General features: G+C 43.2%; 2 protein-coding genes across 6 annotated transcripts in view; both read left to right on the top strand.

Moving 5' to 3' along the window:
- The window catches only part of CILK1 (ciliogenesis associated kinase 1), a 34593-nt gene extending 30252 nt beyond the window's left edge, over positions 1-4341 (top strand). Inside the window, exon 13 of the mRNA XM_067752684.1 lies at positions 773-4341. Within this exon, the coding sequence (XP_067608785.1) occupies positions 773-927 (155 nt within the window). The 3' untranslated portion in view covers positions 928-4341. The remainder of the gene's footprint in view (positions 1-772) is intronic.
- A 3516-nt stretch (positions 4342-7857) lies between these two features.
- Positions 7858-21130, top strand: part of GSTA4 (glutathione S-transferase alpha 4) — a 31195-nt gene continuing 17922 nt past the window's right edge. For all 5 annotated transcript variants that reach the window (XR_010946770.1, XR_010946771.1, XR_010946772.1 and 2 more), the window contains exons 1-6: positions 7858-7973; positions 8944-9048; positions 16158-16209; positions 17687-17819; positions 18703-18844; positions 20669-20800. Coding sequence is in view for 2 of the 5 variants with exons in the window: in XM_067752691.1 (XP_067608792.1) it covers positions 8959-9048; positions 16158-16209; positions 17687-17819; positions 18703-18844; positions 20669-20800 (549 nt within the window). In the remaining 3 variants the exon portion in view is untranslated. The remainder of the gene's footprint in view (positions 7974-8943; positions 9049-16157; positions 16210-17686; positions 17820-18702; positions 18845-20668; positions 20801-21130) is intronic.

Below are 21130 nucleotides of genomic sequence, written 5' to 3' on the forward strand. Positions count from 1 at the left end.
CTAAAGCAGGGAGTAGGGAGTGTGGGGTGCAAATGCATTTTACACAGGGCAGCCAAAGAAGACCTCACTGCAAAGGAACCATCGGGTAAAGATCTACAGGAGGTGAGCAAGAAAGCCCTATAATGCAGGCTCTTAGTGCCTGGGCCTCCAGGTAGGATGGGCCTGGTAGATGCAAGGAACAGCAGGGAGGCGGAGTGCAGGAATGGTGTGAACAAGAGGAGGATAGCAGGAGGAGGAGGTCAGAGAGGTGATGGGGGGCGCCCCCCACAGGTCACTGTAAGCACGTCGTCATGACTCTGAGCCACATGGAAGCCCCCGGAGGGTTCTGAGCTGGGCAGTGAGGGGATCTGACTTCTATCTCCAGGCTCACTCAAGCCCTGTTGTCACTAGACTGAAAGGGCGAGCAGGGTGGAAGTAGGGAAACCAACCAGGAGGCTGTCACGATTATCCAGGTGAGGAATGAGGCTGGCCTGGGCCGGTGGTGATGGTTGACCTGGGCCAGGTTTTGGGTAGGTTTGGAAGGTAGAGCCAATAGGATTTGCTGAAAATTACAAGTGGGATCTGAGAAAAAGAGAAGGGTCAGGGATGACACCAGTAATTCTGGCCTGACCACTATAGAATGGGGTTGTCCTTAACTGGGAGGGAGGACCCTGAAGAGGCGGCTGCTCTTCAGCTCTCCTTTGCTAATATTTTTGTCACCAGGATGCTCTTTGCCGCACTTTGTTTGCATGGGTCCCGTATCAGTCAGACCCACCTTTTTCTTTCATTGCAGGTTATTCTTCCCTGAAGGCTGTGAGACCTCATCCTGGGCGACCTTTTTTCCACACCCAACCTAGAAGCACTCCCGGGTCGCTGCCCCGGCCTCCGGCTGCCCAGCCCGTGCACGGCCGGACGGACTGGGCTGCTAAGTATGCATCTCGGCGATGACTGTCACGAAGCCCTTTGTAGGGGACAGCAGGACACTCTCCCTCAGCCAGCTGGTGTTCTACCTGCAAGAGACTTTCAGATGGTGGAAAAGCAAACACTTTATAGTTATTCTTCTGAACTGAGACATTTCAATATTCATTTTTAAAGTTTTTTTTTTAATGTTGATTTGAATGCAGTACCTTTTTTGTACAAAGTTATTTTATTCTAAAACTGGGTCCCATTATTTTCTTAAACAGCAGCATTTTGTATATATGGATTATGTTTTAGCATTTTATACAGTCAACTTTGTAAGGAAGTTTTTAAAGATTAATTGATTTTCCTTTGGGGTTCCAGATAATATTTTATACAGATTTTTAAAAATAGAATAATAATGATGCAGTATTGCAACAGGGGTGCAATTTAAGGCTACACGATAAAGGGTTTTTCCCTCAGTGTGTGCAGATATTTGTGAAGTGGTTAAATTTTAAATGTGGCATATTCGGTACTTTAGGCTTTTTTGGACTGACCTCAACACCAGAAAATTGACCATCTGCCGTTCTCAATACCATGTTATTGGTTTGACTTTTTGATACCGCTGTGCTGTTCTAAAAGTACTATTACATAATTCACTTTGTTTTCTTTTTACTCCCCAGATGAAAGAACTCTAAGTAAATATTTTTAGAAATGTTTATAACACCCTTTTTGGTGGTTGGAGATATCCAGCTGAAACCAAGCTATGCCATGATACTCTATTTTCTTCCATTTTTGAAATCAACTTGTATAAGTACCCACAAAAAGGAAGCTTTTCAAGCCAAAATGTTCTCCACATAAAGGTTAACACGGTCACTTAAACTATATCCCTGCCAAGATACATGATCCAAAAGCTAAGTTTCAAAGCAGCAGAAGATTTTTTATTATCCTAACCCTCAGAATGTTGCATTTAGCTCGGTTTTCATGGCAATCTGGGGAGCAGGAAAGATAGATGGCAGAGGTCCCACTGGTCTGGGAAGTCACAGCTACCATGATGTCAGTGTCTGTCACGTGCCACATTCAAAGAACTCTTAACCCTTGTGTAGTTTCTTTCAACAGTGAGAACTCTATATGGTGGGCAGAGGCTGTTCCATTGAGAGGAATGTTTACAGCAATTTTGAAAATGACAAAGCTAGTTTGGAGACAGAAAAAGACAGAACGTCCACTCTGATCCACCTCTGTGGGCACACTCGCCTCCACTCATGGTCGCCTGAAAGGCAAGAGAGAAGGTCACCGTCTGTAAACGCGACATAGTCTCTGGAGTATATTGACTCTCCTTCTCGCAGGGCTCAAGTCACTCTCATTTGCTTCCAGGATATAGCAAGTTGAGCCAATGAAATTGTCATCTTTGTCGGTTAAAATGAATATCGGCACCTTGATATGGTTCAACCTAGTAAGTTGGTAAATTTTTGCTTTGACGTATTCATAATATGTTGCAGCTTGAACAAATCAGGCTGGTTCCCAAGGGGCCCTCACCTAAAATCAGGGAGTAATTTGTGCTTTGGAGAGTCTGGCTCAAAAATATACCTGACCAAGCACCATGATCGCTGGGGGCGTGAGAAAAGCACACGATGGAAGTGGATTTGAGAGGTAATATTTTCCTGTTAACAAACTGGCAGCAAAGCTTCAGGAAATAAAGATGTATATGTAAGCACAACTTGAAGCTGAATTCATTTCTGTATTATATTCTCATTATCTCAAGCAGCAGAAAATGTGTTTTCAGAGATGAGTCCTTTACTATGAGGTTAATTATTTATTTCCCCTTTCTGTATTATGTATAAAAAGTAAATTAATCTGAAAGCTTACCCAGCTTGCTGGAAAGCTGGTTTTAAATTGTAAATACCCCCTAGAGAACCAGATGGATTGTGAATACCATATTCTTGGCCCTCTAGCTTATGTTAAGGTCATTACATTTTTTTTTAATTGAAAAACCCAGTTACCTGGTTATTACACATTATAAAATTGTTTTTCTATTACGTTTGTAGGGCCCAAATTCGGAAAATATTTCACTTTTCTTCTTCTTCCGCTTTCATTTGTTTATCAGCAAACAACTTCCCTTGGGAAGCAAAACATGTTTATTCATTTGCAAGTCAAGTAGCTGACGCTGCATTGAGCAAACTAGAAGGCTGAAAAAACAATGTCAATTCTAAAGAACTAGCAAAATCCTATAAAGTTCTCTTTTCCCCCCCGCCCTGAAACGGGTAAAGGATAAATTGAGCATACAAGCTGTTTACTATAGAAGCAAATAGTCACCATTATTTTGTTAAGTGAAAATGAAATGCTACCTGTTGCCTATATTTTTAGTGACTATAGACTTACAAAATCTACTGCAAGACACCAAGAAGAGTAATGAGTTTAACTGTACCTATCCACGTCTGTACCTCATTTCCAGGCAGAAAGCTTTCTGGGACGTCAGGAAATGGTACAGTGCCCAAAGTTTCAGTGACAGTGGTATGCCAAAGGGTATGTGTGTGAACTGCAGGGAAAGTTGCATGGGCATAAAAGCTACTCTTGGTGTGATTGTTAATTTGACAATAAGCTGCCATTGATTACTAAGCCCTCACCCAGCTCATGTATGATTTAAATAGGAAGAAAACTGATTTTTAAGCAATTTTTTAGACACATCTCTTGCCTAAAGGACTATATACGTCTAATAAACTGACGCTATGTCATCATCTGGAGTCATCAAAAGTTGAATACAGTCAAGGCAACCCACGTAACGCAAGAATCGTTTTGTTTTTAAGTACGAATTACCAGTACTGTTGGAGTTCACAGGCACCATGTCTTTTCACGAGGTGGCATCAAGCCATTGTTCTGGGCCATTTAGGAGAGAAAAAGAATGCGGGCTGTATGTTTCAGCTCAATGTATGATCCAAAGCAATGTGTTTATAAGAAAATGTTTGACATACTAATTATTTTATATCATTTAAAGCATACTGTAGCAACTTGTTTGTTTAATATATGTGGTTAATTTTTAGAATTATTTTTTACAATTTCCAACCAAAGTACTGTATTTTATATAATTTATTGTGAGGACCTTCTCATGGAAACCCATAGAAGACAAACTGGGGGCAAATATCACGTTAATCTGTATTATCAGTTTCTTATAGTCACTGTGCTAATGTGAATTTAAAATGACCTGAACGGTCTTCTGATGTGGATATTTCAATGCTGACAGCAATTTAGTCTCCTGGTTTGATTACAAGGGAGTAACTAAGAATATATTTAATTATAAAGCAAATATTCATATGATGGGAAGGTAGGAAGACAGAAAACCACTTACTCAAACCCCTTCTGAAATAAAATGTTCCTTTTTTGAATAGTTTGTCCTAAGGTGTTTAAAAACGTTAACTTTACTTAAGGAAAATTCTGCTCCAAATAAAGTTACAGTTTAAGAAAAATTGATTTGAGTGTTCTGTTTTTGTTTGTATGTTCTCCCATCAAACAGTAACATTACTATTTCCTAATTTGGAATTTTGATATTCTGTAACTTCTCCTTAACGCTTAATATAGTGTTACTGCTGTGAAATTGAAAGCATACACTTAGACTAGCAGTAGGAAGCATTATCTTGCAATGTGGAGGCTTTTTAAATCTAGCTTTTAGCAAGTTAGGTGAGTAGGAATATTTGAAAAAAAAAAAAAGCAGGTCAACACAATTTCTTGTTGCTGATTTCATCATGATTAATACCTACCTTGCGTTTTTCTAGCTTTCATAGTACACTCACATGTACAATATAAACCTTCAAAAGAAACTCATAACTTCATGAATTCCATACAGAATTCCACAGGAAATTCTTCTCCCAAACATTCTTTGAAACCTTAAAAGAATTTTGAGGGAACATGATTTACCAATTAACCTTGTATTGGTGAATCCGTAGGTGATGTGCCCTTCGCCATCAGAACATCCACGGACCTGGATGGGGGAAGGGTCAAAGACTGAGATGAGTTCCCAGGGCCTCTGAATATATTGATATATATCAGGTAGGTAGAAAGACACCATGAGTAAGACTGTCCCAGGCTGAGAGCAACTCCAAGGGTCTCCAAGAATAGAATGATTTCAGGGGCTTCCAAGGAGCAGAATGACCTAAGCATACCTGTTGTAGAATAGCAGAATTAAAATAACAGGAGTTTTTAATTTCTCCACAAGCTTGTTTAATGAGAGTCTTATGACACTGCCTTAGTTTCTCTTTCGGGTAAACAAGATTACTAGGATGATATGACCCCTAATTTATTAGGTTGGACGTATGAAGTGTCCATTTTTGTAAGTTAGAAAAAATTAGTAAAATACCAACAATTTGATATGGTTCAACCAATTAGAAATAAGAAAATGGAGATAAAGGTTTGGCTGATCAACAACGTTTATAATAATGCTTGTCCTACCTAGTTCAATGAAAGCGAATCTTTGTAGAAAAAATCAAGATTTTTTCAAATCTTTGAAAAAATTGATAAAATATGACCACCTTCAGCAGGTTTGGAAAATATGGCTTCTGCCTGTCTCACCTTCCAAGATGGCCCACACTGTCTGTGGAGTGTGTATTTCTCTGAGTAAACCTCCTTTCACTTAAAAAAAAAAAGAAATATATATGGCTTCCTACCTAGTCAACTTGAGTAATCTCTGTGTTAGGTCAGAGTTAGAAAAATGAAATTGAACACATATTGCTTTTCGTATTTGAAAGTGACTTTCCTGACTCTTGGTGTGCCCAGCTGTTCTTGTTTTTTCTTCTTACTTTACATATTTTCTCTGGATAAACTCACCCTTTTGCTGGCAAGTTAATCCATCTCAGTCCTCTCTTCTGAGTTGTCACTGGCCTCTTTTTTTATTTTATTTTTATTTTTTTATGGAAATATAGTTGATTCACAATGTGTTAATTTCTGCTATACAGCAAAGTTCTTCAGTTATACATATATATAATTCTTTCTTTAGTATTCTTTTCCATTATGGTTTATCACAGGACATTGAATATAGTTCTCTGTGCTACACAGTAGGACCTTGTTGTTATCCATTCTGAATATAACAGCTTACATCTGCTCACCCCAACCTCCCACCGGCCTCTTCAACTGTCTAGTGGACATTTCCAGTTGTACGGCTCGCAGGAATGAAAGACAAACCTACTCATGATTATTTCCCCCAAACCTTTATGGAGCTAGAACCAAGGTATCGTCCATTCATTCATTCATTCATTCATTCTTTCAACAAGTGTTCTCTGAACGCCTTCTCTGTGCTAAGCATTATTCTAAGAGCAGGATATACAAAAGTATATTGTAAAAAATATGAAAATCCCTAACCTCTTGGAATATACATTCTATCAAAATTTCAGACAGATAACAAAATAAATTAAAAATATAGTATGTTAGATGACAATAAATGTTATGAAAAATAAACAAGGAAGGTGGAAAAGGAAGTGTGTGTGTGTGTGTGTGTGTGTGTGTGTGTGTTGGGGGGGCATCATTCTCGACCTTTTCTCTTTCTCCTTTCCACCTCATTAATATTTCACCTTTTCTTGCCCATCTTCTTCAAATTTTTGATGCTACTATAATTCACACGGACATTTAACAGGTCTCTCTTTCCCCACCCCACACAGTCCCAATTCATCCTCCACGTTTCTGCCAGAGAAATCTATGGAAAATAAAATCTGATCTTGTTATTTGCTGTAATTGATCAGCAGCACAGGCTTCTCAAGCCAGGTACTCTCAAAAACCCCTCCTGGGTGAAAACAATAATCAACAACATCTATAGCCTGAGAAATAGCAGAAGCTGCCTCTAGAAGCAAGAGAGAGTTCTGAAGGCCTTTTGGAGGCATATATTTTTAACTTTAAAATTCATGTGAATTTTTCTATACTAACCTTGACGGTTTTAAAATATTTTAAAGTTCTAACTTATCTACCAGCCAAATTACTTTTTTAGCCCCATTGATACCTCTACCCCAAGGCCCCTACTTCCTTCCATCCAAGAAGGTGCTATGTTTAACCTGTGGCTTAAAGCAGTTTTGTCGAAAGTGTGCAAAATGAAGGAGAAGCTCAAGACGATTCACTGGGTCAAGGAAGAAAGAAGGAGGGAGAGGAGAAAAAAATATATGTATATATAAATATATAAAATATATATTATATAGAAAATATATGTGTATATAATATATAAATGAATATATATTTTATATATAAATTATATAATCACACATTTAATAATGAGTTGTTACATAGCTATATATGGAACTTTGCTTACTTTTCAAAAATGAGTTGTGTTACATAGCTATATATAAAACTTCGCTTACTTTTCAAAAATACCTCTTCTGTATGAATTACTTGATCCTTTTTTAAAAACATTGTCTGTCACATTGTCAAAAGAAAGGCAGACTGCCACGTGCAGCGCCTCATTTGGATGTGTCTGGAGTCTTGGAAGCTTGACTACCCTACGTTCTCCTACAAATGGACCTTGAGAGCTTGTTTGGAGGTTCTAGCAGGGGAGCGCAGCTACTCGTATACCCTTGACCGAAGAACGGTCCTCCTCTATCGGGGAAGGTCGTCCTCTTCGACCGAGCGCGCAGCTTCGGGAGGGACGCACATGGAGCGGTGAGGGAGGAAGGGGACACCCGCCTAGCCAGCCAGATCAGCCGAATCAACCCTGGCGATCAATGGGGTGACAGATGTCGCAGCCAGATCGCCCTCACATCCGAAAGAACACGGTAGAGCATGCGGTATATAAACCTGAAGAGATTCTTAACTTTTTGCATAGGTCTACTTGTTTGTCTAGTCGGATCTCTAAAAGTCACTTTAAAGTCTTAACCTAACTAACACTTAAATGATCACTTAATCCCTAAAATTGCTAAAATTGGTGCTAAAACGGGCTTAATTTGGGGTTGTTTTCACATTATCCAGCATGCCTTGCAGGTGGGAGGGGCATGCTAAATAGTGCCGTGTCTATTGGTGAAATCCTCCGGAGCCTCGCCCACCGAGAGCGCCTCGGGCGGCCCACGGGTTCCCTGGCTGCAGACCGCTTGCTGGGCGCTTTGTGCGGTTCTGGTCACTCCGAGCGGACCCAGGTCTGTCTCCCTTCTGCCGCCCCCACCTGCCCTTTCCCCTCGTCTTGTTTCTCCTGGCTCCGAGCTTCTCACTCTCTCTCCATCCCGGAACCACCCCGCATTCATCCTATTCCTGTCTTCCTGCCCCGGTCCTTTGCGCCCCCGCCCCCATCTGGGCAGACGGGGGCCCCTGGGCTGGGGTGGGGGTCTTGTTTGGCTCGGTGTGCGTATCATGATTAACGCGCTCTATGGAGTCGGCAACCCTGGGTGGAAGGCAGGGTCGGATGGTCCCCGGGGCGGGCCGCATGGGCTGAGCGGCCACGCGGAGCGCCGGGAGCCTATCTCGGCCGCCGATCGGTGGCCTGGGCGCACCCGGGGCTGGGGGGCCCGTGTCCGGGCGGGGCGGGGGCGTGCAGGATCCGGGGCCGCCACCGCGGGCCTGCCCACCGACGCAAGTCTTACGGACAGTAGTAATCCTCGGCCTCCCCACCTCCCTGTTGCTGTAAGGCTCAAATCTGACGCGTGTGAAAGTGAATTTTTGCAGAGGTTCCACGGGTGTGTACGTCTCCTCCGCGGCCCTTGGCGTCTGGACTGTAAAGGCCGAATTTGGGAAATCACAGATTTTCAAGGTCAAAGTATATGATGTTCTGATTCTGTGAAGTCCCGTGCTGCTAGTACAGATAGATGTCTTTACAGCAAATGGCCCCAGCTTCCCAAGATCCAGAGTAATAAATCGTAACGATATGAAACGGTATGAAAGCCAAGTGTTTTGTTTTTTTTAAGTTTTAAAATGGTGGTCTGTTTTTATTGAGTGAGGGAAAACGCAATTAAAAAAACGAAAACAAAATCCCTTCCCTTCCAACCACCACAAAACCCCCCAAACAGTTTTCTGTGCCAAAATCCTGAATATTCATTTAGCGCCTGAGCTCTGGGCTGAGGACTCGAAATTGAGGCTGTTCTTTTGCGAGGAGCTGCTGCGTTTGTTTTTCAGAAAACCTGAAAGGCCATGATGGCTACGAAGCCCAAACTCCACTATCCAAATGGACGAGGCCGCATGGAATCCGTGCGATGGGTTTTAGCTGCCGCTGGAGTCGAGGTACCCTACCTATATGCTGTTTCTGCACAGATTTGTCCTACAGCGTTGAGACTTGAGGGAAACGTCAATGGCGGAGCCCTGTCCTCTCCCACTAATATTACAGATCTGCTTCAGTGAGTCAGAAGAGTCCTTCCCCTCAAGACTTTTTCTTTTTATAAATGGAGTGTAGTTGATGAAATTGTATTTAACTTCCAGCTTTAATCATTGGCTTCTGATCTACCACCAGTAGATATTTATTAATGAGGAGAAAAGGAACGAACCTGCAATTTGCCAGTTAACAGCCAGAACTTTTGTGGATATAGAATCTCTAGGTGAATTTCGTATTTATTCCAGTGGCTTCAGACTGGCAGCCTTCCTATCTTGTCTGCATTCCTTCCTGTATGTTTTGGCCCACAGTGGTTTTGGTCTTGTTTTTGTTCTGTTCTTGTAGCTTCTTGTTTATGGAAATTTTCAAATACGAGCAAAGATAGGACATTGCCATGAGATCCATGTACCTGTCACTCAGCTTCAACAACCATCAGCTTTATGCTAATCTTGTTTCACCTATCTCCTCCCCTCTGCTTGCTTTGTTGGAATATTTTACGTTTCATCTGTGAGTACTTCAGTTTTGCTCTCTAAAAGATGAGCATTTTAAAACATAACCACAATAGCATTATTGCACCCAACAAAATTAACAACAGTTCCTTATTATCAGCTAACAATCTGATTGTCAAACAGGCCTTGTTTCAGTCTGGATCTAAATCAGGTCCACACATTGCATTTGATTACATTTCTTTCAGTATTTAAAAAAATCTGTAACATTTCCTCTGCATTTAAAAAAAATAAACTTTGCATTTTGAAATAATTTCAGATTAATAGAAAAGTTCTAAAGATAGTGCAGAGTGTTCCCATGTAACTGTCTCTGTCTCCCTTAATGAAAACATCTTAAGCACATCAAAACCAAGAAATTAACATTGGTGCATAACAAACTACAGACGTTATTCAAATCTGATTGGTTTTTCCACTAATGTCCTTTTACTGTTCCAGGATCCAACATTGTATTTAGTCATCATGTTTCCTTCGCTTTCCTCCATCTGTGACAGTTTCTTAGTCTTTCCTTTATTTCACCACCTTGACGGTCTTGAAAAGTATTGGTCAGGTTTTTTGTAGAATCCTCCACATTTTGGGTTTGTCTGATGTTTTTCTCATGATTAGACCGAGTTTGAGGAAAGAAAACCACGGAGTGAAGTGTCCTTATTACATCATATGAGGGGTTACAGGACATCATGAGTCGTCACTGGTGCAGTTAAGCCTGGTCACTTGGCTCCTTCATTCATCAACTAATTTTCCCTCTGTTCTTTGGAAGAGAATCATTAAATTCAGCCCACACTCCCAAGGATGGGAATTAAGCTCTACCTCCTGGTATCTGCATTTAGAATTCTTATGTAAGGAAGATTTGTCCCACCCCCATTTATTTATTTATTCCATCATTTGTTTATATCAGCATGAATTTAAGTATATTTATTTTATCCTTTCGATTAAAATTCAATAATACTTTCTTTTGTTGCTCACATAGTTCCAGCTTTGGCCACTGAGGCTCTTTCAGGTTGGCTCTTGTGTCCTTTCCATGTAGCCCTTTTTACTTTTTCTTTTTCCTTCAACATTTTCTCACTTTCTGACACTCCAAGATGCTCCAGGCTAATCTTGTATTTTCCTTGCCCTAGCCCTAGTACTTCTCCAAAGAGCCCTGGTCCCTTTTATTAGAAAATGGTATTAGCAGCCAAGATCTGGGTGCCAAGTGTCTGCATTTGTTTCTGGTGCCATTTGTGGAAGAAACTGCGTTTAGAATGCCCCTCATTCTGGATTTGGCGGCTTTACTCTCATTTTAACATGTCCTGTTCTCTATATTTCCTGTAAACTACTAGTTGGATCCAGAAGTCTGATCAACTCCAGGCTCCTTTTTTTCTTTCTATCTCTATTTTTTTTTTTCCTGCCAGACTGCGGCAGAGGGGATACTGCGATCATATTTCTCTTGTGCGACATCCGGGGTGCATGACGTCTGCCTGTCTCATTTTCAGCGTTGCTGAGTTTGATCAGTGTGTTTCTGTGACCTTAGCCTGTTCCACACACTATGAAGTTTCCTCCATCACCCTTTCAAGTGTCCTTTGCAGCCTTGATCATCACCATTGTTAGAGGTTACAAAATGGTGATTTTTCTATTTCTATCATTTCACCTAAATTTACTAACTGTGATACTCTTGTAAAGAGTAATTGTTCACTGATTACTTAATTACCTCGAAGTACAGTTCAAATAAGAAAAGCAGGATAGATGCTTGATTCTGCCACTTTTATCAATTTTCAGAATAATGAGTCGTTACCCTAGCAGCCTCCAGAGGTGACAAATGAGGGTTGATGGGTTTGGGGTTTTGTTTCTTATGGTTGGTTTGGTTTGGTTTTGGTTTCCTTACCTATCGTTATAACTCACCACACAGTGTTTTTACAGTTTTCTAAATTAATCGATATCATTTTTATATACAAATTCTGATTTCTGACTTCTCTTGAGAAGTTGGAAGATCTGATGATCCTGGGGCCTCATTTCCATAGGGCAGCAGCTGCTGCTTCTGAGTAGGGACGGTCCCTAGAGATGGACCTTTCTAGCCTGCACAGTCCCCATCATTCCCTATTGTCTCAGGACATATTTTCTAATTGTGTTAAGAGGAAAGCGGAACAATTCTTGATCCTTTGATCACCTGTCACCTGTCTAACCCCTGTATGCTTCTGAGTTTGCAATTATCTAATAGGTTTTGAAGAGGGTGTCTTATATGAGTATGTACTAGAATCCCTTGTCAAAGCTCCTCTTCCCTAGCTTCATTCTGCCCCTCCTGCTCTGCTGTGAGTCAGCATTCTTGGCTACAGTCATAGAAACCCAACCCTAAGTAAGAAAAACAAAAAGGAACATGGGTCACGTGATCTACCTACCCTCAACCAGGCAGGCAGGTTGGGTACAGTAATTAGCCCAACGTGGGTCTCAAGCCCACTCCTCTGACCAGGGTGGAGGGAGCTAGGCTGGCCTCCTTCACGAGGGCTGACCACGTGGTTTGCAGGAACAATTCCCAAAAGGTGGTACCAGGGGTCCCTTTCCTTTCTGTGCCCAGTGACATTTTCAGCTACATTTGTGCTCAGACAGATCTGAAACAGGAGGGCCAGGCTGGCAGCCGCTGGGTGGGTTCATGATTCCCAGGGTCACGATGTCGGTTAGAAGCTGATGTGTAAAGCACACGCATCCCAGTAACTAGGTACCTCGCACCTGCCGAGAGACAGCCTGGCCTAATTCAGGGCGTCGGCGTCTTCCATCTCACGCGCGGTTCGAGTCCTCAGACCTTGCTCCGTGCCGGATGCTGCTTCTCGGCTGCTTGGAGCTTCGTGTGCCCAAAGACCACCCCCCCCCCACCCCGAACCTGGTCAGATCCTCCTTGTGGAGAGGGGGATGAACAGTAAAAGAGAAGATGTGAAGGCCACAAGCTCCTCGTTCAGGACTTCTAGGCAGTTCACTTAGAAGAAGGGGGCGTGCGAAGAGGGAGCGCGTGGTGTGGACACGGGCGCTTCTCCAGGGATCCCAGCGGGAACGGCACCCCATCAGGGCACAGAGACGGCTGATGGCGTGGATGGAAGCCACACGCTGTCTGTCTGTCCTTACAGCCCGGAGCAGCAGCCAGACAGTCGCCAGCTCCCCCAAGCTCCGCCTGGGGACTTTTCCCCTCCTCCCTCTCCTACCCTCTCACCTCCTGTTCCGGTGCTAGACTCTTCTTACAGACAAGTTTCATAAAGTTTGACTGAAGAGAGCTTCTCTCGCGAGAGAGAGCATACATTTTGCTACGCGTTCCCAGAAGTCAAAAACCAGAGTCGGAACAATTTGGAAGGAATTAAAACAAAAGCTTTTTAAATTAAAGTATAGTTGATTTCGGGTGTACAGCAAAGTGGTCCAGTTATATATATCTTGCACATTATTTTCCATTATAGCTTATAACAAGACATTGAATATAGTTCCCTGTGCTGTACAGTAGGTACTTCTGTTTATCTGTTTTATATATAGTAGTGTGTATCTGCTAATCCCAAACTCCTAATTTATCCCTCCCCCACCCCCTTTCCCCCCTGGTAGCCATAAGTTGGTTTTCTATGTGTATGAGTCCGTTTCTGTTTTGTAAAGAAGTTCATTTGTGTCATTTTTTTTTAGATTCCACATATAAGTGATATGATATGATATTTGTCTTTCTCTGTCTGACTTACTTTGCTTAGTATGTTAATCTCTAGGTCCATCCATGTTGCTTGGAAGGACTCGTTTTTTTAAAATGTACATTTCTGGTCTCTCCCAACTACTGGATGTGAATCTCTGAGGGATGAGCCTAGAGACACACACACACGCTTTCCCATGTGCTTTATAAATGATTGTGGTCATAAAAGTGTGAGAGCCGTGGTGCAGAGGGAACACCACCAACATCACACCTGACCAGCTGGGCATTTGGACAAATGCCCAGAACATTCTTGCCCTGAAGTTACTGCTTCCTGGGCCACAGATGGAGTGCCTCTAGGGACACTGAGGCCCCCTCCTCACACGGGAGGACGCTGGGAGTAGGAGAAGCCATGCCTACACATCCTGATGCCCGTTGAGGTGGAAGAGAGAATGGCCATGTCTATGCTGCCAGCTCTGCCCCTCCTGGGATGATGGGGCAGCGCAGGGAGAGATGCTGGTGGGGAACCATCTGGGGACTCAGTGGGCATGTGAAGGGCATCAGTACAGTAGCACGAGTTTTATCTATCACAAGAAAAGAAACTTTTCAGTGTTTTTCCCCGCCCCCCCCAGCCTTTTAGTTTGAAAACTTGAAAACCTACAGAAAAGTTGTAATAGTACAGTGGACACCTTCTAACTAAATTGACTCGTTGTTAACATTTTGCCATGTTTGCTTCCTTCCCTCTTCTCTCTCTGCTTTATTTATTCTTTTTTTTTTTTAACATCTTTATTGGGGTATAATTGCTTTACAATGGTGTGTTAGTTTCTGCTTTATAACAAAGTGAATCAGTCATACATAAACATATGTTCCCATATGTCTTCCCTCTTGCGTCTCCCTCCCTCCCACCCTCCCTATCCCACCCCTCCAGGCTGTCACAAAGCACCAAGCCAATATCCCTGTGCCATGCGGCTGCTTACCACTAGCTATCTACCTTACTACGTTTGTTAGTGTGTATATGCCCATGACTCTCTCTCGCCCTGTCACAGCTCACCCTTCCCCCTCCCCATAACCTCAAGTCCGTTCTCTAGGAGGTCTGCGTCTTTATTCCTGCTTTACCCCTAGGTTCTTCATGACATTTTTTTTTCTTAAATTCCATATATATGTGTTAGCATACGGTATTTGTCTTTTTCTTTCTGACTTACTTCACTCTGTATGACAGACTCTAGGTCTATCCACCTCATTACAAATAGCTCAATTTCGTTTCTTTTTATGGCTGAGTAATATTCCATTGTATATATGTGCCACATCTTCTTTATCCATTCATCCGATGATGGGCACTTAGGTTGTTTCCATCTCCGGGCTATTGTAAATAGAGCTGCAATGAACATTTTGGTACATGACTCTTTTTGAATTTTGGTTTTCTCATGCTTTATTTATTCTTAATCACTTGAAAGTAAGTTACAGACATCAGCATGTATCTCCCTGTTAAGAAAGAAAGAAATAATTGTCCTAATAACTGCAATATCATTGTCACAACTAAGAAAGTTAACACTAACTTTACAACATCTAATATACAATTCATATTCAGAAGTTCCCTCTCGTCCCCCAAAAGTCTATGTAACTGTTATTTAACTATTTAGCAGTTATAACTGCCCCTCCCCCATCCAAGATCTAATCAAGATTCAGATATTTGGTGGTTATTTCTCTAGTCTCTTTTCATCTATCAATAGAACAGAGCCTGCATTTTGTTCATTTCTTCCCTACCCTTCACTTAACAGAAAAGGAATGTGTGAAGGAGGAATTGACTCTCTTGCATGAATTTCTGCCAACAGACGTAAGGGATCAGTTATGTGACTTGGAGGCCAAATGACATAAAGAATTATCAGAAGAGGGCTACCTGGCTAAAGTCAATTCCCTTTTAAATAAAGGTTTGCCCTTGAGAGCAGAATTCATGCTTTTGGTCGGGAAGAGGATAGATGGCTAGGAAACGGGAGCCAGACAAGTGGTGAGGACCACAGAGTGGGAACAGCAGAGGCAGAAAGTTCCCCAGACCAGTTTCCAAACCTTGCACATCCTGGAGGAGCTTAGAAACAAAACAGGCCATTTATGTTACAGAGTGTCCCACATCCTGGATATGCCCCATTTTCACCTTGCAGTTTGATCCAAGTGAAATCGGTTGGTGAGCTCTTTCTGCAGTGGTGCAGTGTCCTCACTGTGTCACAGCAGGGAGCACGTGATGTCTCAGGATGTCCCCCAGTGGGGAGCTGAGTTTGACCACTTGGTTAGTTGGATGGTGGGATCTCCAGATCTGCAGAGGTGTTTTTTCTTTGTCATAATAAGGAACTTGTGGGGTGACACTTTGAGATTGTGTGAATATTCTATGCCCCATGACCCAATGATTTCAGCATCCATTATGATCCTTGTCAGAATCAGTTATTACATTATAGGGTGAAAATTGGTGATTTTCTAATTTTATCATTAATTAGGAATAATTCTACATTAATTAGTGCTAATTCTGTAAAAGAGAGCTTTTCTTCTCCCTTTTTTTTTTTAGAATCATCATTTATGGACACAGGGATTTTTTTGTTGTGTTCTAATCCATAACTGATATCACTCTTTTCGATATTTAAATTGTCCCAGATGTGGCTAGAGAATCCCTCGGGTAGGGTCCTGCATGCCTTTGCTTTTGACATACCCGTTAGTCTTTGAGTACGTCCTCACTTTCTGACATAACAGAGTCAACCTTTGCTTCTGGGAGTCCAGTGATATTTAGAAACAAGATGTGGGTACTGAGTATGCTCTTTCTCTCTGCTTCTGAGGCAGTTTAACTTGGTATTTTCAGTCCTGAACCTGGAATGACATTTCGCTTCTTTTTTTTGGGGGGGTGTCTTTTTGAATTTAGTTTGATGAAGACTTTTTAGAAACAAAAGAACAGTTGCAGAAGTTGCAGGATGGTGAGTATCAAAATGTATTGCTGTCGGTAATGCTGATTTTCTTTTCTAAGAACCCATATTTACGTGGAAGGGCAAAGATACTGCTGCACTAAGAATCCAGACCAGTATCCTAAAACCAGACAAGCAAGAGGAAACAGTAGCCGAAATTGCCAGGAAGTCTCTTCGTATTCAGTAGTTCTATAAAAGCTGGCGAAAGGGAAGGAGCCAGTTCCTCCCTCTGTCCCAGTGGGCAGCCCTTCTCCATCTCTCTCTCCTCCCCCGCCCTCCTCTACCTTTCCCCCCCTTTCTTCCTCTCCCTCATCCCCTCCCTCCTCATTTTCCACCTCCTCTGAATTACCTGAGGCATCTGCACCTGCTTGAAGTACGCAGGTAAAAGTCACCATTTACACTGGGCTGCTTTCTGAAATAAGTACAAACAGGTGTGACATCAGTGAAAGGCCCCCTTTTAACTCCTGGTCACACCTCCCCCTCCACACCCAGGCCCCTGTAAGCATCCTCCCTCCCGGCCATCAGCAGGATCCTGAGGCCCAACTCAAGGCTCCTCGGAGAGGGACCAGCTCTGCAGGGCTGTGACGCCCCCGTCATGAGTGACACTGCCTGGCGTCACTAGGCCTGTGCTGAGTACATATCTCCCCTCGACCCGCATGCGCCCCCAAGCCTTGAGCCCCCCCAGGGCTGGGCCGTATGCTATACTTGCAACTCTCCCCGACATTTGGTGTGGGGAAAGTGTTTGAGACAGGCTTCTTGAAGAAAGCAGTGGGTTACTTTTTGACCAGTGACAGCGTACTCGGTGGTAGGTGGACTGTGGTAGTGGACACCTGTACGTGAGTATCAGCTGGTGACTTGGGTTTCATGATCAGATTGTCAAAGCAGTGCAGTCATAGAACATTCTAGAGCGATGGGAATGTTCTGTTCTACAATGGCCAGCGCAGGAGCCACCAGCCACATGTGGCTTTTGAGCACTTGTAATGTGTCCAGGGCGACTAACAAAGTGAGTTTTAAATTTTTCAAAAGTTTGATTACTTTAGAGTTCCCTGGTGGCCTAGTGGTTAGGATTCTGGGCTTTCACCGTTGTGGGCCCAGGTTCAATCCCTGGTCGGGGAACTAAGATCCTGTAAGCTGTGCGTTGCAGCCACACACCAAAAAATTGATTAACTTAAATTTAGGTTTAACTATACACACGCTGCTTACTGGCTACTGTATTGGCCAGCGCACCTCTAAAACAACGTCTTCACTACACCTCCCCTACCCTTTGTCACTGGAGCTAGGTGTTTTTCCTGGGGTGAAAGTCAAAAGGGAAGATTTGGATCAATGCTAGTTTTCGGGCTTGTTTTATGGCTAAGTCTGCACCCCTGAATGAAGTGGGGGGAGCTTTACACTAAGGCTGTGATCCCACTGTCCCTTTTCATTCAGCAGAGCATGTTTTGATGGGGGTGCAGGGAAGAGATCACTTCTAACTCTGGGCTTCCATTCCCAGGTAACCACCTGCTGTTCCAACAAGTGCCAATGGTTGAAATTGATGGGATGAAGCTAGTGCAGACCCGGAGCATCCTCCACTATATAGCAGAAAAGCACCATCTCTTCGGCAAAGATCTCAAGGAGAGAACCCTGTACTGTGGCCCCTCTGGCGTGTTCTCACTTGTCCACTTACCGATGCTTAACTGATTAGTCGTCCTCTACAGCACACCCGTCCACTTCATGTCCTGTATCGTTAGTGGGAACAGGGAACAAAGCCCCAGAAAGGTCAAGACCAGTTAGAAAATCAGTACAGAGAGTCTGAGTAAAATGAGAGAAAGGAATTGAGTTCAGATATTAGAGCCTGTTTCTGGGGTGTGGTGTAGGTTTCAACACGTTTAAATGCTTTGATAGTTTTTTTTTTTTTATACCTTTCTTGCAAATGTATTATCGCTGAGTATTAGGAATAGAAAGCTGCTGTGACATTCAAGGCCCAGGATACTGTGCACTGGATGATAATTTGAACTCAGAGCCTGGTCCCTGTACCTCCTGGATCATGACCCAGGGCAAAGCGTTACGCTCCAGTGTCCTGATGAGTTTCCAGTATGGTGGGGATAATAACAGCATATTCCTCATAATGCCATAGGATTCAATGAAATATCGGATAGAGAGTGTTTAGCACCGTGCCTGGTACACACCAAGCATCCTATAAATAATACCCACTATTTTTACAAATGTGAAGCTCCACCCGCCCCAAGCCCGGGTGCTGGAATGGGGGCGGCAGAGTAGGGGCCAGGAGAGAGGACATTCGTGGCTCTCGTGCTTTGAGATGCGTGACAGGTTTTTCTGAAAGATTTTTCTGAATCGCAGCTAGAATTGACTTTGCATCTTGGCTCTAAAGGGACAGGTGGAGATGAATGCTTCTTGGTGCTTAAGTTGCCAGAGCCTTAAGAGAAAAACACTCTAGATGCTTAGTTGTGGAAGCCAATGAGTTCAAAGAGAGGGGTGACTGAGAAAACGTTCTTTTGTGTTTTGAAGGATTGACATGTATGTGGAGGGGACCCTGGATCTTCTGGAACTGATTATCATGCATCCTTTCCTCAAACCAGATGATCAGCAAAAGGAAGTGGTGAACATGGCCCAGAAGGCCATAATCAGATACTTTCCTGTGTTCGAAAAGGTAGGTGGCAGTGAAGCCTGTGAACACGGCATCACCAGACCACAAACACCCCTTTCTACTCAGGCGGAGTAAAGCTGAGCCCTGCTAGACCAACCTCCTGGAATCCTGAGGGCTCACAGGTGCCATCGGCACAAAGCCAGGATGTCTTGGAGCCTCCCAGACTCTTCCAGAGTCTTCCATGTTTTCTGGGGAAAAGATGGGCTCACCCATGTGTGCGTTGTCACTGCTTACATTAGCCAGGTGCCACCTCGTGCACGATACAGAAGAGAAGAAACCACCTACTTCATTCATTCTTTCGTCATCCTACCTGATAGTTTGGTATAAAGAGAAGAACCATTGCTGTTCTATTTCTCTTCCCTGTGCTCTTTTTGTTTTCTCTTTTGTTATTTCTTGTCTCATTACCGTATCTGTTTTTCTGAGCTTCAAACTCCTCCTCTCTTTTCCTCAACTCAGAGGGACTATTTTAAACGCTTTAGTTAAAAACCAAGAGAATGTGAAAATCTGGAATTGGCAGACTTCCTCTGGCCATTGATGTGGAATTAGATGTAAGAAGGAGGAGAGATATTTTCTGAGTGTTTCTGTCCTTGGTTTCGTAGCCTCTTTTTTTTGTTTAGTTTTTTTCTTTGTTTTTTTTTTTTGTTTTTTTTTTTTTGCGGTTCGCGGGTCTCTCACTGGTTGTGGCCTCTCCCGTTGCATAGCAACAGGCTCCGGACGCGCAGGCTCAGCGGCCATGGCTCACGGGCCCAGCCGCTCCGCGGCATATGGGATCTTCCCGGACCGGGGCACGAACCCGTGTCCTCTGCATCGGCAGGCCGACTCTCAACCACTGTGCCACCAGGGAAGGCTGGTTTCGTGGCATCTTGCCCATAGGCAGTTTGTGAATGTAAAATACGATGATGCAGAAATGTGCTGGGACGAGGGAGGAACAGGTGCCTTGGAGAAGGGTCACTGCCAGTTCCTCTGTCCCTGTGGCCCAGACTGTGTCAGGGCTCCACCGAACATATGAGCTAAATAATTGTCACCTTCTTTTTCCCGTAATGAAATAGAATCACAGAGAGACTGGGTGACATGCCTAAGTCAGGAGCCAGGACTGCAACTCTGGACTCTTCGTCCTCTCCCTGTCTGGCTCCAGTAACTCTGTTTGATTTGGAGTCACATTAGGGTCCTTGTCACACACACGTAAACACATACTCACGCTCATGGGCATCCGCAAAGGGCATCTTCCCTGTTCCACCACTGTCCCTTGCCCCTTCCCGATCACCGTCTATGCCTATGAATCTCTGCACCTGTGTTACTCTCAAAATGGGAGTCAGGATGAACTCTCATTCTTTCAATGTTCCCTGTCTTAGAAGATGAAAGGAAGCCTGCTTTTTTACTGTCATGTCTAGTTTATGACTGTGAGTCCTGACACACAGAAACACAGAACTGGCAAATGAGATCAGACTCCTTGGACAGGACCAGTGGCTTACGTCTTACATCACTCCCCCTGAATGCATCAGGGCTAATTCTTTTCTGTAGATACATTTATGGGATAGAGGTATCCTTTTAAAGCCCTGGATGCTAAATCTAGAATTCCTAGTTCCTTCCCTTTTTTAGGGTCTCGTTCTGATGTGAAGCAGATACTTAAGGATGCTCTCATTTCTGCACCTTTTTTGCTCTCTCCCTCTCATATGGGGAACTTCTTCTTAGTTGATGTTATTCGTAAAAGGATAAAAGGACAAGGTTGCAGTTTCAGCCCTTCTCAGATACGGCACTGATTCCACAGCTTCATCATTTTCTCCATCTCAAGTATTATAACCAATGTAAAATGTTTATACCCTGCAGGTTTTACGGGGTCATGGACAAAGGTTTCTTGTTGGTAATCAGCTGAGCCTTGCAGACATAATTCTACTCCAGACCATTTTGGCTCTAGAAGAGAAAATTCCTAATATCCTGTCTGCCTTTCCTCACCTCCAGGTACATAAAACAACGTTTGAGAAGATTGGCCCAGAACTCTTAGGCCTTCCTTCGATATCTGTTGTTTGGTAGGCTGTGTATGTGTGTGTGTGCGCATGTGTGTGTGTAATTCTTTTAGGTTCTAGTTAGTAAAATGAAATGAAGGTGCAGACTTGAAATTGGTTTTCTGGTTCCCAGACCCTTAGACCTGAAAGATCGTTTACGTGTGAAAGAAGTTGTCCCTCGGTATTGTTGCATGACTAACACTCTTGCAACAAACTCCATACACAGTTTGCCAGTAGGGACCTGCTGTAGACGTAGTTGTAGGGACCAGGGGCTGCTCATCTGCTT

Source organism: Pseudorca crassidens, chromosome 10, assembly GCF_039906515.1.
Source record: "Pseudorca crassidens isolate mPseCra1 chromosome 10, mPseCra1.hap1, whole genome shotgun sequence".
NCBI lineage: Eukaryota > Metazoa > Chordata > Mammalia > Artiodactyla > Delphinidae > Pseudorca > Pseudorca crassidens.